This window comes from Lygodium microphyllum, chromosome 16 (genome assembly GCF_053477565.2).
Source record: "Lygodium microphyllum isolate KBCC chromosome 16, Lygodium_microphyllum_v1.1.10, whole genome shotgun sequence".
In the NCBI taxonomy this organism is placed as follows: Eukaryota; Viridiplantae; Streptophyta; class Polypodiopsida; order Schizaeales; family Lygodiaceae; genus Lygodium; species Lygodium microphyllum.
The window spans coordinates 117,619,449-117,638,693 of record NC_141150.1 but is presented as its reverse complement, the minus strand read 5'-3'; the positions used below and the strand labels follow the sequence as shown (position 1 = coordinate 117,638,693).

Here is a 19,245-nt window from a genome sequence, read left to right as displayed (position 1 = left end):
TTAATATTTCTATATCTAATGCTCAGCACATCTAGTTGCAATGTGCCTAAAGCCTATATAAGGCAATGACTTAAACCAAAACAAAACAATAAAGGAACTTGTGGGATTGTGCTGAAAAATACTTATATTTGTCTTCGTAATAGGTTGAAAGGGTGCCATCACTTGACCCCAACATTTGCCCACTTTTGTATTGTTGCTAGTGGTTGTTCACTGATTGGTCCCTTTACCCTTGCAGGGAAAAGTACATGGGAAAATTTAGGCCAACTTGGACAATTCAATGCACAAAAAGAAGGGGTGTTTTGCTAATGTGGTAGCTTGTGATTTGCTTTGCAAAATGTGCATGACAAACAAGTCTGAGCGAGGGAGATTCCCTGTCCAAGGGGCAAAACCCCACCAATACGATGGATGACTTTTAGGCTGGGTGTGGCTTTTATGCCGACTTTAAAAGTGATCATCCAAAACTTCAAAGCAAAATGTTAGAGCCATGTCATGCCAAGCATAATGGGGCGAAGGTAGGATTGAGTGGGGTTTCACAAGCTAGTGGTCACGCACCAGCAGGTTTGGAGATGACAAGCACATCAAAAGCTATCATCAGAATGTTATGGCTCAACAATAAATTTTCAAGGCAATAGATCAATAGATTCCCTTTTTATGGGCCAATCGGAATCGTTAGCCCTGTTAATGCTACATTAGAACGTGCTTTCTTGGGAGGGTTTGTGAGGGCTTCAAGGGGTTATGAAAACCTTGCAATCACAATAGGCATAGGGTGTGTGACTTTGTGCTAGTGGGGGCAGGGGGGACTGGGCTTCCTTGCCCCCACTAGCACCATGTGCGACCGAGCTCTTAGAACTATTTGTGCTTTGAAGTTCCCTCCCAAGCTATTGTTTGAAATACGAGATGGGGAATGAAAGAAGGTGGCAAATACAAGTCCGGGTCTCTCCTTCGCAGCCTTCTAAAATCCTTGAAATGAAATGCACGACGGACGAGGAAGATCATTAATTCGCCATCGCTGCAATCCTTCATGGTGCCCCGCTTCCCGTCCCCGTGACTGCTCCGTGAGAACCTCATGACTCTCGCTTCGGGATTTTGTTTCCATTTCTCCTTTCTGTCTTTCCTTCGTCATGTATTCAAATCCAATGCCCTTTCGCAGTTTAAATCGCCTCTGGAAGATCTCAGACTGTAATCACGAGGTCTCAAAGGAACTCTCTGGTAAGCTTCCATATCGACCATTCTGGTTAGTTTTTCTTTGGTTATGTATTCAAATCCATCGCCCTTTCGCAGTTCAAAATCGCCTCTGGAAGACCTCAGACTGCAATCATGAAGTCTGAAGGAAAGTCTCTGGTGAGCTTTCATATGTACCACTCCGTCGATGTCCTTGAAAGGTCTTTTGTAACCCGCTTCTTGAGAACCTCACATTACAGCCACAACACTTCTTCTTTCTAGGGATTCCTTTCTCCATTTTCTTCATCCATGGTCCGTGATCGGCAGGTAAGGTTTTTCCAACTATGTTTCATCACATGGAAAATGCCTTATTCGGTGTACTAGCGCTATTTCTGCTTCAACATGTTGCTAAATCAGGGATTATTTCTGCTTCTTTGTTGATGGAAGCTATCTCGATGCATAATGCAACCATGCTGGATTTGCCTCCCCTGAAAATTCCACTCTAGAGCACATGGCATGCCTTCCGCTGGTTGCGGATGACCACTGTTTAGACGATGCAGAGTTATGGGATTTTATTGACTCAACTGTTGCTCGGCGCACCTGTTTTAAACCTCAGTCAAAATCTCTTCTTATAACACCGCATGCAATTAAACAACCCCAGATATCAGAGATTCCACCATCTCCAGAGGCCTTCAAAGACACCTCAAAGCAAGCCCGGGTTTCTAGAGGACAAATAAGGCAGGTCCATTGCAAGTTGGAAACATCAGGTTCTTCTGCAGAAAAGTCAAAGAATCGGCCATTTGTTCAGTCTGGCTACAATTCAGAAACAGCAGAGAACTCATGGATTCAGCCTCAGAAGATTGCACGGCGTGAAGAAAGGAGCTTGGGAATTCATGATAACTCAAACTCTCCTTATGGAGCTGCAAGGTTTCCCATGAATCAAATTGTCCCACACAATCCTAATGTCTCCTTGTCGCACAGAGCAAGCAGAGCATGGCCTGAGAATGATGAGAACAGGATTGTGAATGGGAATAACTCAGATTGGATGTCCAGCGTGCCCTCTGCATCCATGTTCAAGCACATCCAGAATGCTGCTATGAGTGTGAGTTGTGTTCTCTGATTTCTCTCCCTGGTAGTCATATGTGAAATGTTTAATGACAAAATATTATGGGCAAAATATTATGGGCATGCTTCAAACCTTTCACTAGGGTGCAGTGGCCTCTGACTTTAATCAGAGAAAAAAGTTTGTGTCATATCCAAACCTATGAATGCTATAGATGTGAGTAGGTCTGTCATAGCACAAGGTTTTGCTATGCTGGAGTAAGTTTGTGGCTGTAATGTAGTCATTAAAAAAAAGTAATCATGTTAATTCTGTGTGGTACACTTTTAAAGTAAGTATTGAATACAATGTTCCCTTTCAGTTGCTAGGCAGTTGTCTGGACTTAGATTCAATAAAATGGTATGCATTTGAGATAAGATCCAGATTGAGGAAATGATGTTCATGGACTGGTGAAGCATCAGTTTTATTGTTTGAGGCTGGCCGTGTGTGATACCTGTTACATGTCAAGACTGTCTGGACATTTCATTTGATCTTCCATGTTGACCACATTCTTCTCCTTTTGAGGTTATAGTGAACAAATTTGACCAATTGGCACAAGTGACACAGTGCTAAGACTGGTTGGACAACAGTGTGGCAGACATCAAAGACCACAAGTTGAGTCAATCCAGGTTGTAGACAAATAGTTACATGTTTTACAGTAAACCAGCAGCAGAAAATTCTATATACAGAGGTGGACCTCAAAGTTCTGAAATTTAGGCTATGCCTACTTGCTACTTTTTAGCTCAACTATGCATCACAGGAATTTGAGGAACCTCTATTTTGTAGTTCAAAAAGAGACAAATAATGCATTCCACACCAAGCAAGTGAGAATATGTTTATTGTGAGGGCAGTTCAAAAAGAGACGAGTAATGCATTCCCAAATTCTTCGTTTGAAAAGGTAGTTCAAGTATTGTGTTGCTTCCAAGATGAAGAGGGGGTTTTTGTGCTTTTGATATGTTTGATACATGCGGCACCTCAGCAAAGTATTTTGCTTTACCATCTTGCATACTTAGAGAAACATTTCTAATGCGAGGAATGGGATAAGTTGTGTCATCCCTTGTCTTCACATAGCTTTGAGACTTTGAGTTGCACATCTTTCTAAATCATTATCCATGAGAAGTCATGTTGTTAGAGACACTTGACTTTACATACCATACATAATTCTTAAACAAAGAATCAATAGTCATAGTATTTATAAAATGTTGCATAATAAATAGCTGTTCACTTTTGTCATAATTATTTTTGCTAATAGCAATATAGTTTTCTTACTATGTTTTTCCATCTCTAATTTTAATATTCCTTTTAAAACAATTCTTAGAAATGAGACCTTTCTCACCACAAGGCTAGTATTTTTTATCATTGCTAAAAATTTGCTCTCTATTATGACTTGCAAATTGTTCTCTTTGGCTTTTCCTTCATCAAGATTGTTCTCTTTTATTTTGTTATGAATCATAACTTTGACCACAACCACAACCTTGGCCTTGGCTACGACCTCTATCTCTACCAGTAGAAAAAACACCTAACTTGCTCTTACATTGAGAATAAGAAGAATCCAAGCAAAGATTCTTCTCCTTAAGTATCAACATAAAAATCAAATTTGCAAATTTAGGGATATTTGTGGTCTAAGAAGAAAAATGAAATATAGGATGCATTAGAGTTGATGACCACAATGCAAATATGGTGGTTACTTCTTCGGAGTTAGATTTCTGCACTCCTATGAAGGAGCTCTATGTGGTCAATTTAAATGCGTCTATTGCGGGGCATCATGGTCAAGGTCCCATTGTTGGAAGGATCCTCCTCCAAAGCATGGATATGAAGGAATGCTGACTCATGGGTAACAGTTGGTGTAGAGGTAGAAGAAGGCTTGGATGTAGATCCACCCTTTGCTCCCAGACGAAGGTGAGGGTACATCTTCCAGCATTTCTCCTCGGGATGTGTCCCTTTCCCACAGTGTGGGCACTTCGGTCTCTCTGAATTTGAGTTAGAGCCTAAAGAACTGTCCTTCTTCTTAGCCTTTGACTTTTTCTTCTTCTTCTTCTGTCCTCCCGAACCTGCAACAAAGGCTCTAGTGGAGTCGGATCTACTAGCACTGACCTCTCTGAGTCGCTCGTCATGCTCCAAGACAAGCGGGGATAGCTCCTCCCATAAAAGCTTCTCACGGGTCCTCGATGTAAGAAGGCTGGTGTAGAAGACACCAAACCGAGGTGATGGCAGCTGAGTCAAGAGAATCATAGCCATGTCTTGAGAAGATATATCCGACTGAGGGATGCAAGCTCATCCCTCATATCCTGTAATCTGTTGATGTGGTCCTTCATGGATGGACTATCATCAATAGCGAGTATCCGCAACTTCTTTTCGAGAGATATCCGGTAGGCAAACGTCTTCTGTTGATAGAGAGACGCGAGCTTTCTCCACACATTAGCTGCAGTCTTCAACCTGTGAACATGAACAAGGACAGAATCCTGCAAACTCAGAAAGAGGAAAGATCTGGCTCTAGAATTGAGTCGATCCCATAAGGCTGTACGATCCATAGATGTTCCATCTGTGGGATCCACTTGAGGCTGGGGAATAGGAATAGAAACAAGCTCCCAAAGGTCGAAGGAGTCTAAGATACACTCCACCTTGCAGGACCATAGAGAAAAGTTGGAGCCATGCAACCGGTCCTCTTTGGGCAGCTGAGGAAGTAGGGGTACTTGTATAGGGGGTACCAAAGGCTGCATCTTCGGCCCACTGGAAGGGGCTCGCCGAGATACATGAATAGAAGGGGGACGGGAAAGAGGAATAGACTCTGGGCGATGGTCCTCGTGATAGAAATCACGCCTCCGTTAAGATGAGTGTCGAGACAAAAGCTCGTCATCTGAGTAATCAAAGTCCGTAAATTGATGAGAAGAATCTTCGATATTTGCAAACACCAAAACACAACAAGGGAAGGTTGCCAGTGCCGAAACACAAACACCAGAAGCTTTTGAGCTGGCCGCCTTGCACAGAACGCAAGGATGATGTCAAACGCAAGTGCGAGCGATGCAATCACCAAAAAAAAAACAGCCTCCTGCCTCAAAACGCAAGTAGGAATGAGGTTGCCAGCTTGGAAGAGTGCCGCCAGAGGTTGTAGACACCGCCTGATGAGCAAGATGTCAGTAAGGAAGACGTCGCCCAGCTGTTGGGGAGGTCGTCTGGCTGAAAACGCAAGCAAGAGGAGGTTGTTGATGACCTGGCAGCCACTGGAGAAGGCGCCAGCAGCAAACGCAAAGATGTGACACCAAAACAGGCCGCGTTGATCAAGGAGATGGTGCAGAAGGTGACGCCTCAGCTGTTGGAGACGTCTTGACCAGCAAACACAAGGTTGTGGGTGTTCTCCCGCGTAAATCTCAGCTCCGTGTACTCTCCTTCGGCTCTGATACCATGTGAGAGTGCGCTGCGGAAGAGGGAATACGAACACAGAGGGAGAGAGAGAGAGAGAAAGCAGAAAATAAGGAAGAGAAATCTGCACTGACTGAAATGAATGCTGAATACAAACGAGAAGGCGGAAGGAGACTGATCAGTCCCTGCACGCAGCCCATAGTGTCAGTGAGGGCACCGGATCAGGCTGATGATGATGGCAGCACCACCACGGGGGAGGAGTGTCGGAATCTGCAAGAAGACAAGTGATCAAGTGGGGAGGGGGGCTGCCTATAAATAGGCAAAAGGACAAACCCTAACCCTAACCCTAAAATGGGCGCAAACCCTAAAAATGCCCTAAAATGGGCGCCCCACATCAGTGACCAAAAAAGTGGCTGGGCAGCCAGTGGCTGCCCACTAAAAGAGGCCAAAAAGAAATACACATCCTAAGACAGCCAGTCAAGAGTGACTAGCCTCCCCCATCATAACATATGACAAACATGTCAGAGCTCCTAATGTCCTCGTCTGACTCAGACTGAGGCTCACAGGCAGGAGATGACAAGGCATGACAAACATGACTACTAACACCCCCTCTTAGATCTTGGATGTCGTTGAAGGCCGAAAAAGAAATAGATCTTGGGGTGGCAAGAGGAATGCCAATGTCGATGAAGTCCATCGATGTAGACTGACGCTGAAGGAGCTTCTCATGATCCTGGGAATCCCCCTCTAAAACACTAGGGGACAGGGAATCCACAGCCGCATCACCGAGATCGTCTCCCTCTGAAAGGGATGGGGGGTATGAGGGAACCATCGGAGGAGAAGGTGGGGGATGGGAAGGAACCTGTGGAATAGAAGGTGCACAAGCGGGAACGGGTGTAGCAATAGACTGCCTCGGAGGACCCTGCATCAAAGAAGGGGAATGGAGCCTGTAAAGCCCGCTCTCCTGCCAACCTGTAGATAAGACAGCTCCTGTAAAAGAATCCTCAATAACAACGGCATGCTCGGTGAAGATCACTTGTGTGCCAAGCCTCGTAAGACCATAAACTGAGAGGAGGGGAAGGCCCAAATCCGAAACATGTAGGGCTTGTGAAAAGGAGCTCGAAGGTCAGTCGGTAAACAAAGGCAATGTGCCAACACCACTAATAGGCACCGATAAAATGTCACCAACAGTGACTGAACCCTCTGATGGATGGAGATCTTGTAACAAATCACCTCGTGGAGTCATATGACTCGAAGCACCACTGTCCACTAACCAAAGCTGTGCAGAAGACACGGCAGCCACGGAAGAAGGATCCTCCTCCAAAGCATGGATATGAAGGAATGTTGACTCATGGGTAACAGTTGGTGTAGAGGTAGAAGAAGGCTTCGATGTAGATCCACCCTTCCCTTCCAGACTAAGGTGAGGGTACTTCTTCGAGCATTTCTCCTCGGGATGTGTCCCTTTTCCACAGTGTGGGCACTTCGGTCTCTCTGAATTTGAGTTAGAGCCTAAAGAACTGTCCTTTTTCTTAGCCTTTGACATTTTCTTCTTCTTCTTCTGTCCTCCCAAACCTGCAACAAAGGCTCTAGTGGAGTCGGATCTACTAGCACTGACCTCTCTAAGTCGCTCGTCATGCTCCAAGACAAGCGGGGATAGCTTCTTTCATAAAAGCTTCTCACGGGTCCTCGATGTAAGAAGGCTGGTGTAGAAGACACCAAACCGAGGTGATGGCAGCTGAGTCACGAGAATCATAGCCATGTCTTGAGAAGATATTGTCCGACTGAGGGATGCAAGCTCATCCCTCATATCTTGTAATCCGTTGATGTGGTTCTTCATGGAAGGACTATCATCAATAGCGAGTATCCGCAACTTCTTTTCGAGAGATATCCGGTGGGCAAACGTCTTCTGTTGATAGAGAGACGTGAGCTTTCTCCACACATTGGCTGCAGTCTTCAACCTGTGAACATGAACAAGGACAGAATCCTGCAAACTCAGAAAGAGGAAAGATCTGGCTCTAGAATTGAGTCGATCCCATAAGGCTGTGCGATCCATAGATGTTCCATCCGTGGGATCCACCTGAGGCCGGGGAATAGGAACAGAAACAAGCTCCCAAAGATCGAAGGAGTCTAAGATACACTCCACCTTGCAAGACCATAGAGAAAAGTTGGAGCCATGCAACCGGTCCTCTTTGGGCAGTTGAGGAAGTATGGGTACTTGTATAGGGGGTACCAAAGGCTGCATCTTTGGCCCACTGGAAGGGGCTCGCCGAGATACATGAATAGAAGGGGGACGGGAAAGAGGAATAGACTCCGGACGATGGTCGTGATAGAAATCACGCCTCCGTTCAGATGAGTGTCGAGACAAAAGCTCGTCATCTGAGTCATCAAAGCCCGTAAATTGATGAGAAGAATCTTCGATATTTGCAAACACCAAAACACAACAAGGGAAGGTTGCCAGTGCCGAAACACAAACACCAGAAGCTTTTGAGCTGGCCGCCTTGCACAGAACGCAAGGATGATGTCAAACGCAAGTGCGAGCGATGGAATCACAAAAAAAAAAACAGCCTCCTGCCTCAAAACGCAAGTAGGAATGAGGTTGCCAGCTTGGAAGAGTGCCGCCAGAGGTTGTAGATACCGCCTGATGAGCAAGATGTCAGTATAAGGAAGATATCGCCCAGCTGTTGGGGAGGCCGCCTGGCTGAAAACGCAAGGAAGGGGAGGTTGTTGATGACCTGGCAGCCACTGGAGAAGGCGCCAGCAGCGAACGCAAAGATGTGACACCAAAACAGGCCGCGTTGATCAAGGAGATGGTGCAGAAGGTGACGCCTCAGCTGTTGGAGACGTCTTGACCAGCAAACACAAGGTTGTGGGTGTTCTCCCGCGTAAATCTCAGCTCCGTGTACTCTCCTTCGGCTCTTATACCATGTGAGAGTGCGCTGCGGAAGAGGGAATATGAACACAGAGGGAGAGAGAGAGAGAAAGCAGAAAATAAGGAAGAGAAATCTGCACTGACTGAAATGAATGCTGAATACAAACGAGAAGGCGGAAGGAGACTGATCAGTCCTTGCAGGTAGCCCACAGTGTCAGTAAGGGCACCAGATCAGGCTGATGATGATGGCAGCACCACCACGGGGGAGGAGTGTCGGAATCTGCAAGAAGACAAGTGATCAAGTGGGGAGGGGGGCTGCCTATAAATAGGCAAAAGGACAAACCCTAACCCTAACCCTAAAATGGGCGCAAACCCTAAAAATGCCCTAAAATGGGTGCCCCATATCAGTGACCAAAAAAGTGGCCGGGCAGCCAGTGGCTGCCCACTAAAAGAGGCCAAAAAGAAATACACATCCTAAGACAGCCAGTCAAGAGTGACTAGCCTCCCCCATCATAATATATGACAGACATGTCAGAGCTCCTAATGTCCTTGTCTGACTCAGACTGAGGCTCACAGGCAGGAGATGACAAGGCATGACAAACATGACCGCTAACACAAACATCACTGTGAAGGAGATGCAAAATAAATGGCGAATGAATATAAGAATCCTTAGGAAAGGAGAATCGATGCATCTTAACAAACATCTTTTACAGGTGCGATTTGATGGCAAGTAAATCTTTGAAAGATTTTTGACCATATCATCTAAGTAGAGCTTAATCAATGCTCAATAGTTAATGTGGCCAAGCCTTTGATACCCTAAATGTGTATCATGAAAAGATTCCTTTGCTAATAAGGCATTGTCAATAGGATTTTCTGCAAGTTGCTGATCATATGTATCAAAATGATAAAGACCTTTAGTGAGGGTGCTTGTCAAGACAATGAAAGAAGAAACTTGATCATCATATGCTGCACATCAAAGGCCATTGAAAATGGTGTAAAAACCTTGAAGTTGCAATGTTTGAAATGAAACAAGATTCTTCTTGATATTGGGCACATAGACAATATCACGCAATGTCAAAGGAGTGCCCAAAATGGAGACAACTTGTATATGTCCAATGTCTTTAACTGCATAAGAGGCGTTGTTAGCACATATAACTATACCTCTCTTAGGTACATCAAAGAGTGAAAAATAATGTTGGGCATGTGGGAATGTGCTTAGATGCATCACTGTTAAAATACCAAGTAGAAGTTGCATCAATAATAGAAAAAGAAGCGTCATGATTGGAAGGATTATACTGACACTGAATGAAAAAAAGTATAATCCTTGAACTGAGAATAGTTCGTGGTTTCATGTATAAGAACAAGACTAGACTCCTTTGATGCAATGTGCCTAGGACATTCAATGATGATGTGCCTCATCTTTTGGCAATAATTACACCCCGTAGGTTTATTGATTGTACCTCTTGAAGGGTTAGAAAAGGATGGATCAGCATGGAAGGTTGTCTTTGATGTAAAAGGGGTGGAAGAACAAGGATGATTAGGATCAAAGTTTGTTGACCAATAGCTTTGTTTTTTGCATTTGGTTTGGGTTTTCCACAATGATGGGTGAAAAACGTTTGTTTGGTTGCCGTGGTAGCATTGTAGGTGAGCCGGCTTTGTTCTTGCAACAAGAGAGACACAGGCTGATCGAAACTATAGGTAACTTGGTTACCTATAGTTATTAATCCCAAGGTGGCAACAAAGCCTTGATATGGCTTTGGTAGATCATTAAGAGTGATAGAAACAAGTATAAAGAAATACCCTAACACAACAACATAAACATAAACCGTATGTCAAAGCACAGACTGATAAAAGAACACAGTTAGGGTTAAGGTAACTTAGGGACAATGAACACAGTGAATGAATGAAGTGATATGACTACTAAATATACGATGCTCATGTAGCAAACACACTATGCAGTGAATGAATACTGTATCTCAAACTCCCGTATTTCGAGGATGAGGGCAAGGGTAATGAGTTGGAGAGTGTGTTGTACTCTGAACGGATCTCGAATCATAGCAAGGCAACCTCCGGATGTTGAACACTAGCAAACGTAGCAGTGAGAAGTTGGATTTGATGCTTTGCAGTGAGGAGAGAGAAATACTAAAAACATAGGCAACAGGTGAGAGAGACTAAAAACGTAGGCATGACAGCTTGTAGGAGAGAGAAATACTAAAAACGCAGGCAGGATAATCTGCAGAAGAGAGAAAGACTAAAAATGCAGACTGCAGGACTGTGATGATGTGGTAGGCTGTACGGCAGCAGGTTTGCGCAGGAATAGCAGTCGCTTGGCCAGAATGAGCTCCAAATTGCGTGAAGAGGGTTGGAAATTAGACGTCAACTGATTGAGACAGCAATGGAAAACTTTGGCTGAGATGTCTTCCATGAACGGAGAATGGGAAGCAAGCTGAAACTCCTGAAATCTGCAAAACGAGATCGAGGGTTGAGTGGAGGATAGCATACGTATTTATAGAAAGTTTGGGTCCTCCCAAGTGGGTTTGTGCTTATGGGACATAGAAACTCTGAAGGATCGTGTTTCTTTTAAATAAACAAGGTTTCTTCATTAATTAAGTATATTTTGGGGCTGTTTAAGTAAAGCTAATTCATTTTTAGCTCAACACCCCTCTCAGGCCCAACAACGGTGCTACAAGAATAGAGGTTAGCCAAGCCCTTTCTTGGTTTATCTTTTATTCCAAGGCGTTCCATCCAAAGCAGCTGGAGCATCGGACAAAGGGTGTGCGTCGGCTGCCCAGTGGCCTACTAAGACTACAAAGGTGATGGTTATCTTACCAAGGGAGTCCAAGTGATCACCCTAGAGAGGATAGGGCATCGGACAAAGGGTGCACGTCGGCTGCCCAGTGGCCTACCAAGCTCTACAAAGGCAGATGGAATCAGGTATGGACTTTTTTTTGTTTTTTTTCTAAAATGGCTTTTTAGATTTGATAGATTAAGCATTAAGTGAGGGTTGCAAATCAAGTTTCGTCCTATTGAGTATCCGTGCCTCAAATGAGAGAGTGATAAGGGATGGCCAAACCCAAGACCTTCACAAAACAAGCATACTATCCCTACCATTAGTGGGTGTCGATGACGAAGAAAATGGCTAAGGTGTGTGTATAGCAAATATGTTAAGCAAGCAAGATACTCAAAGCGAGCAAGCAAGTTGGGAAAGACTGCATTGGAGATTGCCATGTGCAATGCTACGAATGTGGTGGATCCTAGAGTCGACCACTCCAAATGATAAAAAAGGGATAAATGTGCACAGATGCATGTTTATATGAATAGAATGCCAATGCATGGAGTAATGCAAAGGGAGATGCAAGATATCAAGCTCATACAATATGCTATGCAACGGTGCCACTGGGACAATGCCCTCACACGGGAATTATTCGCTTGTTCAAGTGGCCTTTTACAATCATATCATCTTGACAGTGCGGATGAAGTTACAAATGTTCATAATACAATACAAAAGAATAAATAAATGTAACGTTTTAAAAAAACTGTAAGTATCATTACTGTCACTATCAAGAGTAGAAGCCGCTCCCTCTCAAACTGAAAGGGAAAGCAAGCGGGAAGCATCCTCTCCTCGCTAGGTTGAAGAAGTAGGGGAGGGTGTATCCAAGCCTATCTTGGATAGTAGGTACTAAAGAATCGGTTGGTTGACTGCTTTGGTCAAGATACTTGCAAAATTATCTAATGATGGCATAAACTCTAGGCGAATAGTGTCTATCTTAACTTGCTCGTTGGAAAAGTGGAAGTGGATTCCCACATGCCGTGTCTGTGGTGTGATGATGAGATTACCCGCAAGGGCAATGACACTCTGGTTGTCGCAGTAGACAATTGTGGGAGAGTCACATGGAAAGTGAAGCTCCGCTAGTAAACTCCTTAGATAGATGGCCTTGGTGGTGCCATCGAAGAGAGCCTAACATGCAGCCTTGGCTGTGGAAGCCACCACCGTCCCTTGCTTACAGTTGGACCAAGAAATGGGAGCCGTGCCCAAGGTAAAGAGGTAGCTGCCATGGGAATGTCAGGTGTCAGGATCTCCTGCCCAATCAAAATCAGTGTACCCCTGCAAACATAAACCAGAACCATATGTCAAGCCATAAGAATAAGTACACCGCAAATAACGCAACACACAAAGACATGCAATCTAATGTGACATCCTAGGTGTTGTGAAATACTGACTGAATATGCTAACTGAGTAAGCTAAATTTGACCCAGTGTGAATTAACCAAAGAAGTTTTTCTACAATAGAGCGATAGGTATGTTCATCGAAGGGTTGTCCTAGTGTATCCTTCGACAAGTGGACAGTAGGATCTAGAGGTGTGGCCATTGGCTGTGGCTGATCCTGAGTATACTGTTTCACGAGCCGAGGTGGATACTTTTGTTGTGACACAAAAAATACAGTCCCTAGAACTAACTATCTCCATCCCCAAGAAATAAGACAACAAACCAAGGTTTGTCATCTCAAATGTAGCTTTAAACTTAGCCCTGATTTCTGCTATGGCAGTAGAATCTAAGTCTATGATGAGTAAGTCATCAACTTATAGCAGGATATAGCTAGTCTCCTCTACAGTAGATCGAATATATAAGTTCGGGTCATTAGGGGTAGAATGACATTCATGAGTCTGCAAGAACTCATCTATCCTATGGAACCAAGACCGCAGTGCTTGCTTCAGTCCATAAAGAGCTTTATGCAAGTGGAATACCTTATCCCTAGGGTTCCCTGAAGGAAAGCCCGGTGGTTGCTCCACATAGATTTCCTCCTCCAAGAAACCGTTGAGGAAGGCACTCTTGACATCCATCTAATGTATCGGCCAACTGTGGTGAGCGGCTAGCACGAGTAGCAATTGAAAGAAAGTCAACCACATAGTAGTGGTGAAGGTATCTTCATAATCAATGCCATGCTTTTGTTGAAACCCTTGCAATACAAGACGATCTTTATACTTGTCTAAAGTCCCATCAGCTTCTAGCTTGGTCCTAAAAATCCACTTTGTCCCGATGACTTTCTTGTGGCTCGGACGATCCACCAATGTCAAAGTCTCATTTCAGTCAATACTCTCTAGCTCCTTCTCCATGGCCTCTCGCCATTGAGGGTATTGAAGAGCCTCCTGTCATGTATTCAACTTAGAATGCTCTATGTAATTAGCTATAAATAGCGATGCAAATGATGCCTGAGGAGCAAGCCGGGCAGATCTTCTAGGTCCCTTTGAAGTGGAATCCGGTGGTAGGATCCTCAAATCCGGCGGTAGGATCCTCAAATCCGGCATGGTTTGTTGGTACTAGCAAGGTAATGGGTCTCACGTGGAGGGGGTTTGGGAGTAGGAGAATATGGGAAAATGTCAGGAGCGAGAAATAGACCAAGCTTAGTAGACACGATCTCTGATGATGTGGAAGATGGAATCGGATGGAAATTTGGTGTAGAGACTCTCCTCAAAGACGGCATCTCGCCTAACGATCACCTTGTTTGTTTGTGGATCAAATAAACGATAGGCTTTTGCTTAAGAGGGATATTCCACAAAAACAAGGAGATCAGCTCGGGGAGTGAGCTTGTCTATCTTGTCATCAAACGTGTGTGTGTACGCATGACACCCGAAGAATTTGAAGTGGAAAATGATAGGCCGAGAGCCAAAAAATGCCTCATACAAGATCTTCTGAGGAAGAGCCACAATCGGGGCACCGGTTTAGGATGTACATCAAAGTGTTAACAACCTTGACCCAAAGGCGCTCGAGAAGCTCTGCTGCGAACAACATAGAGCGTGTCATTTCCATGACTGTTTGGTTTCTACACTCTACGACTCCAATTTGAGAAGGGGAGTTGGTAGAGGGTGAGCTGGGGGGAGATGCCATGCTTCTGTAGAAACTCAAAATTCTCGTTGGAGATGAACTCACCATTGCTATCACTCTCATGCAAACGACACGATGACCAGTTTGGTTAAACTAGGAGCATCCAAGTAGAAAAATATGTAAAAGCATTTGACTTGTGCTTGAGAAAATACATCCACATGTATTTGGAACGATCATCCACTATAAAAAAGAAGTATAGCGCGCCGTTCAAGGCGGCAGTGGATGTCAGCCCACAAAGATCAACTTGAATCAATCTAAAAAGGGTCTCAGCACGATGTGAGGTTTGTTGAGAGAATGGGGTACGGTGTTGCAGCTGATATGCTTTACAGACATCTCGAGCTAGCTTCAGGTGTGGAAGGCCCTCAACCAGCTCACGGCGTGACAACTCATAAAGAGAGTCATAACCAAGATGTCCTAAGAAAAAATGCCAAAGGCGCCCATTGTTTGTAGGCTCCTAAGATGTGGCTAAGGCTTGGAAGCTATGGAATATGGAGCTTGCAATTGTCGGCTCGGTCAGAAAATGTGCCATGTGGTATAGGCCATTAGGCTGTGTCTCACCGCGAGCAATCACTAAACCAGTCTGAGTGTCAATGACCTTGACAGTGGTCGCTGTAAAGAAGACTGCTCGCCCCAACTGGCAAAGCTGTTGAACAGATAACAAGTTCACCCCAAGCTGAGAGACATGATATACATTGTCCAGCGAAGCTAGATCCGGACCCTTGTCAGTGGCTAAATTGACGCAAACTTGAGCATGAATCTTGACCGAGGAGTTGTTTCTGATGCGGATCCGTTCGGTTGTAGGGGCTCAAGAATGGGAAATGTCCGCTATAGGAGTCATATGATGTGTAGCTTCATTGTCCACAATCCAAACAGGAGTTGAAGTTCTCAGTTGTGAGGAGTGGGCCTTTGCGGTAACCTCGTTAGGAGGCAACTCATAGATGTGGACGAGACACGCATCGGATGTCTCTATGGAGATGATGTGGGCCTCTGCAGACCAATCAGACAAGCCCTCTAGAGTTGATTGACTAAGATGGTTGAGCGGTGGCAGTATGAGTTTGACCTTTAAATTGCCCTTTGCCATCACCTTGCCTTCCTTGCTGGGGGTTGCTCGACTGAGGGGCGAGGGTCTGTGACTTAGATTTTGGTGCTGTGCCTCTTGCCTTTGATTGACACTCATCGTCAAAATGGCCAGCCTTTTGACAATGTTGACAATATCTATTCTTTTTAGGTATATTCTACGACCCAGGTTTGAGAGATTTGGATGTTCCTTATGATTTCCCGGATTGATTTTGCTTTTGCTTTTGATTTTGATTTTGATTTTGATCTTGAGTGGAGGTTTGGTTTTGTTTTCTCTTTCCTTGTTGCCCTTTCTGAGAATGAGCAACAAGAGCCCTCTCTAAAGAGGAATTCATATGAAACTGATCGAACAACCGTGTGTAATGCAACAACTGACACTCAAATTCATAGAATTTAGGCATGGTAAGCTTTGAAACTATACCTTCCATAAAATTGAAATATTTCATGGGGAGTTTATTTAGGAACAATGTGACCTGATCGTTAGACGGCTTGGGAGTTCCCGTAGTGGAAAATTTAGTGAGAAGATGCCGATACTCAGCCAACTTGATTTTCAAGTCATCTTGGTCAGTGATTTTGAAAAGTTGGAGCTGATGGTCAAGATTGATACGATGGGTGCTATCCCGAGCCGCATAGCGGTCAGTCAAGTGTGCAGATCGCTCAGACGCTAAGTCAAAATGCTGAAGCTGAGAATGAAACTCAGGCAATAAGCCTTGTATCAGCTCGATAATAGCGGAGGCATTCCTAGCCTTCCATGAGCAGATAACCTCGTATGGGACAAGTGCGGGATTGAGTTGGGGTTTTAACCCTTGCCACAAGATCCCATAGGTTTTGGGAGTCAAGGACATGTCTCATGAAGTTCGACCAAGTGGTAAAGTTTAACCTGTGAAAACGAGTCTTGTCATTAAATACATGCTTGGTAGAAGATAAGTTAGAACCATGAGGTGTCGGGTAGTTGGGGTAAGATGGATGTGGGGGATAAGGTGGTGGAGGTGGATATGTCTGATAGGTAGAAGGAGGGGGTAGAGGTGGGTAGGCAGAAGTAGGTTGTGAGTGTCCAATGAGTGCCGATTGAGGCGGAGGCATTGAAACATGAATATTTCCATAAGGTGCTGATGTAGATGGAGGCACTGGGACACGGAAGCCCTGTCCAAAGTGAGGCTGGGGCACATCAGTATGACCAGAAAGTCCACTAGATAAACCCATGGAGGTGAATTGTGGAGTCAATTGATCCACATTTCGAAGAGACTGGGGGGGGATACACCCAAGTTGCAATGATCCCGTAAACGTGTGTGAAGTAGGTGGAACACCACGCGACTAAGGTCCTAAAGGATGTATCTACGTTTCCATAACTCCTTGGTGTGATGTGCAGTGCGACATGAGGCGTTTGAAATGGAAATGTAAATGGTGTGAATGGAAGTGGAGCAGCGGAAGAATGTGGTGGGATAGGTTGGTTTTGAAAATGTAGTGTGTGAGGTGCAGATGTATTTTGTTCATTTTTATGATTTAATGATTGGAAATGAAAATGTGAAGAAGATGATGCACCATGCAATGAAGAAAAAGAAACACCAAATTCATTCTGATTTTGTGAAGTAGACAAAAAAGAAGAAAGGTTAGAAGAAGAGGTACCTGGCTTTTTCTTATAATCCCCACAACGTGTGTTAACATATAAGAACTGGTTCTCAAGAGGACCTTTTCTGTAGTCAATAGATTGGACTCTTTCTACCACATGATCTCTACTAGAATATTGCAAAGCACTGAGCAGAAGCGGTAAAAGAAGAAGGAACAAAAGACGAATCTAAAGTACCTTGCATCGGAGTGGACAGAAGAGGATGAATGAAAGGAACATACTTCGGGTCTTGTTCCCCAAGAGGGGAACCCATCCTTGATGGAGGTCTCGACGGCCTTGCAACATCATTAGATTTACACGCAACATCTGAAGAGAGAAATTCGTGCATACCGTCATTTAGAAGCTTTTCTTGAAGGGCAATCCTTCAATTGAGCTCCTCAATCTTCTTTCGTCTATAAGCTATGATCAGTTTGTATTCTTCAGAGGTTAGCTTACCAAGCTTTTCTTCCATGTAATCAGAAGTGTCTTCCACCATGTCGGAACTTTGTGGAGCAAGCTGATCAGCCCACTCTCGCTCGATTCTCGGCATAGTTGGTTTTGGAGACTGAATCGGTGTTGTTGTATTTGAAGTCATTTGAACCTATTGTTGTTCTTGCTTTTTGTGTAGAGCTTTTAGATCAAAGGCCTAGGTTTTTGAGAGAGTACTAGGCTTCGATACCATGTAAAGAAATGCCCTAACACAGGAACATAAACAGAAACTGTATGACAAAGCACAGGCTGATAAACGAACATAGTTAGGGTTAGGGTAACTCAGAGACAATGAACACATTGAATGAATGAAGTGATATGACTACTGAATATACGATGCTCATACAGCAAACACACTATACAGTGAATGAATATTGTACCTCGAACTCCTGTATCTCAAGGATCAGGGCAAGGGTAATGAGCTGGAGAGTGTGTCGTACTTCAAACGGATCTCGAATCATAGCAAGGCAGTCTTTGGACGTCGAACACCAGCAAATGTAGCAGTGAGAAGTTGGATTTGATGTAGACAGCAGTGAGGAGAGAGAAAGATAAAAAAACGCAGGCAGTAGGTGAGAGAGAGACTAAAAAACGCAGGCAAGACAGCTTGCAGGAGAGAGAAAGACTAAAAACGTAGATTGCAGGAGAGAGAAAGACTAAAAACATAAGCAAAATGTGAGAGAAAGACTAAAAATGCAAGCAAGACAGCTTGCAAGAGAGAGAAATACTAAAAATGTAGATTGCAGGACTGTGATGATGTGGCAGGCTGTACGGTAGTAGATCTGCATAGGAACAGCAGTTGCTTGGCTGAAATCAGCTCCAAATTTCATGAAGAGGGTTTGGAAATCAGGTGCCAATTGATGGAGACAGCAATGGACAGCTACGGTTGAGATGTCCTCTGCAAACGGGGTGTGGGCAGTAAGTTGAAACACTTGAAATCTGCAAAAACGAGATTGAGGGTTGAATGGAGGGCAGCATATGTATTCATAGAAAGTTTGGGCCCTCCCAAGTGGGTTTGCGCTTATGGGACACAGAAACTCTCTAGGATTGCGTTTCTTTTAAATAAACAAGGTTTCTTCATTAATTAAGCATGTTTTGGGGCTATTTAAGTAAAGCTAATGCATGATCATTTGGGACCTCTTTATCTCAATATTTAATAATTGTTCAATAAGATATTTGATGTTGGTGAGATAGACATCCATATTATCTTCTTCTATGTAAATGCCTTTTAGTTGCTTACGCAGGTAAGCAACATGTACTTCATTGCGCACTTGATATAACAATGCAAGCTTATGCCATGCATTCTTAGTTGTCTTGCTTGATTGGATATGTGGAATGATACCTCTCTTCACTGATAAAGCAATTAAGGCTTGCGTTTGGGTGTCACGGCCATTCCATTGAATTTGATCTTGAGTAGGAGGTGTTGTAGAAGAAGATGATTCGGCATCATGAGAGCCACCTCGTGATGTGGAAGTGGGAGGTGGTGCTGGTGTTGGGGAAGCTGGCCTTTGGTTAGTGATGTTGACAATATGCCATAGATTCTTTGTGACAAGAGCATATTGTACATGTAAGCTTACATTGGGTAATTGGCATTGTTGAGCTTGTCGTTGGCCCAATAAATCATTATTATTGTTGGCCGTGAATGGAAATCAGCAATAAAATAATATTTTCTAAGTGAAGAGAGAAAATAGATGCTTAAGATATAAT

General features: G+C 44.0%; 1 protein-coding gene across 3 annotated transcripts in view; it reads left to right on the top strand.

Annotated features, from left to right (window-relative positions):
- The first annotated feature begins 898 nt into the window (after window positions 1-898).
- The window catches only part of LOC148023288 (peptide transporter family protein), a 78,810-nt gene continuing 60,463 nt past the window's right edge, over window positions 899-19,245 (top strand). The window contains exons 1-5 of one of the 3 annotated variants that reach the window (XM_087695198.1): window positions 899-1,055; window positions 1,151-1,209; window positions 1,282-1,341; window positions 1,444-1,488; window positions 1,609-2,263. In XM_087695198.1, the coding sequence (XP_087551324.1) occupies window positions 1,673-2,263 (591 nt within the window). In that variant the 5' untranslated portion in view covers window positions 899-1,055; window positions 1,151-1,209; window positions 1,282-1,341; window positions 1,444-1,488; window positions 1,609-1,672. Of the gene's footprint in view, window positions 1,210-1,281; window positions 1,489-1,608; window positions 2,264-19,245 lie in introns of all 3 variants that reach the window. The other 2 variants (XM_087695199.1, XM_087695197.1) reach the window with 2 other exon arrangements.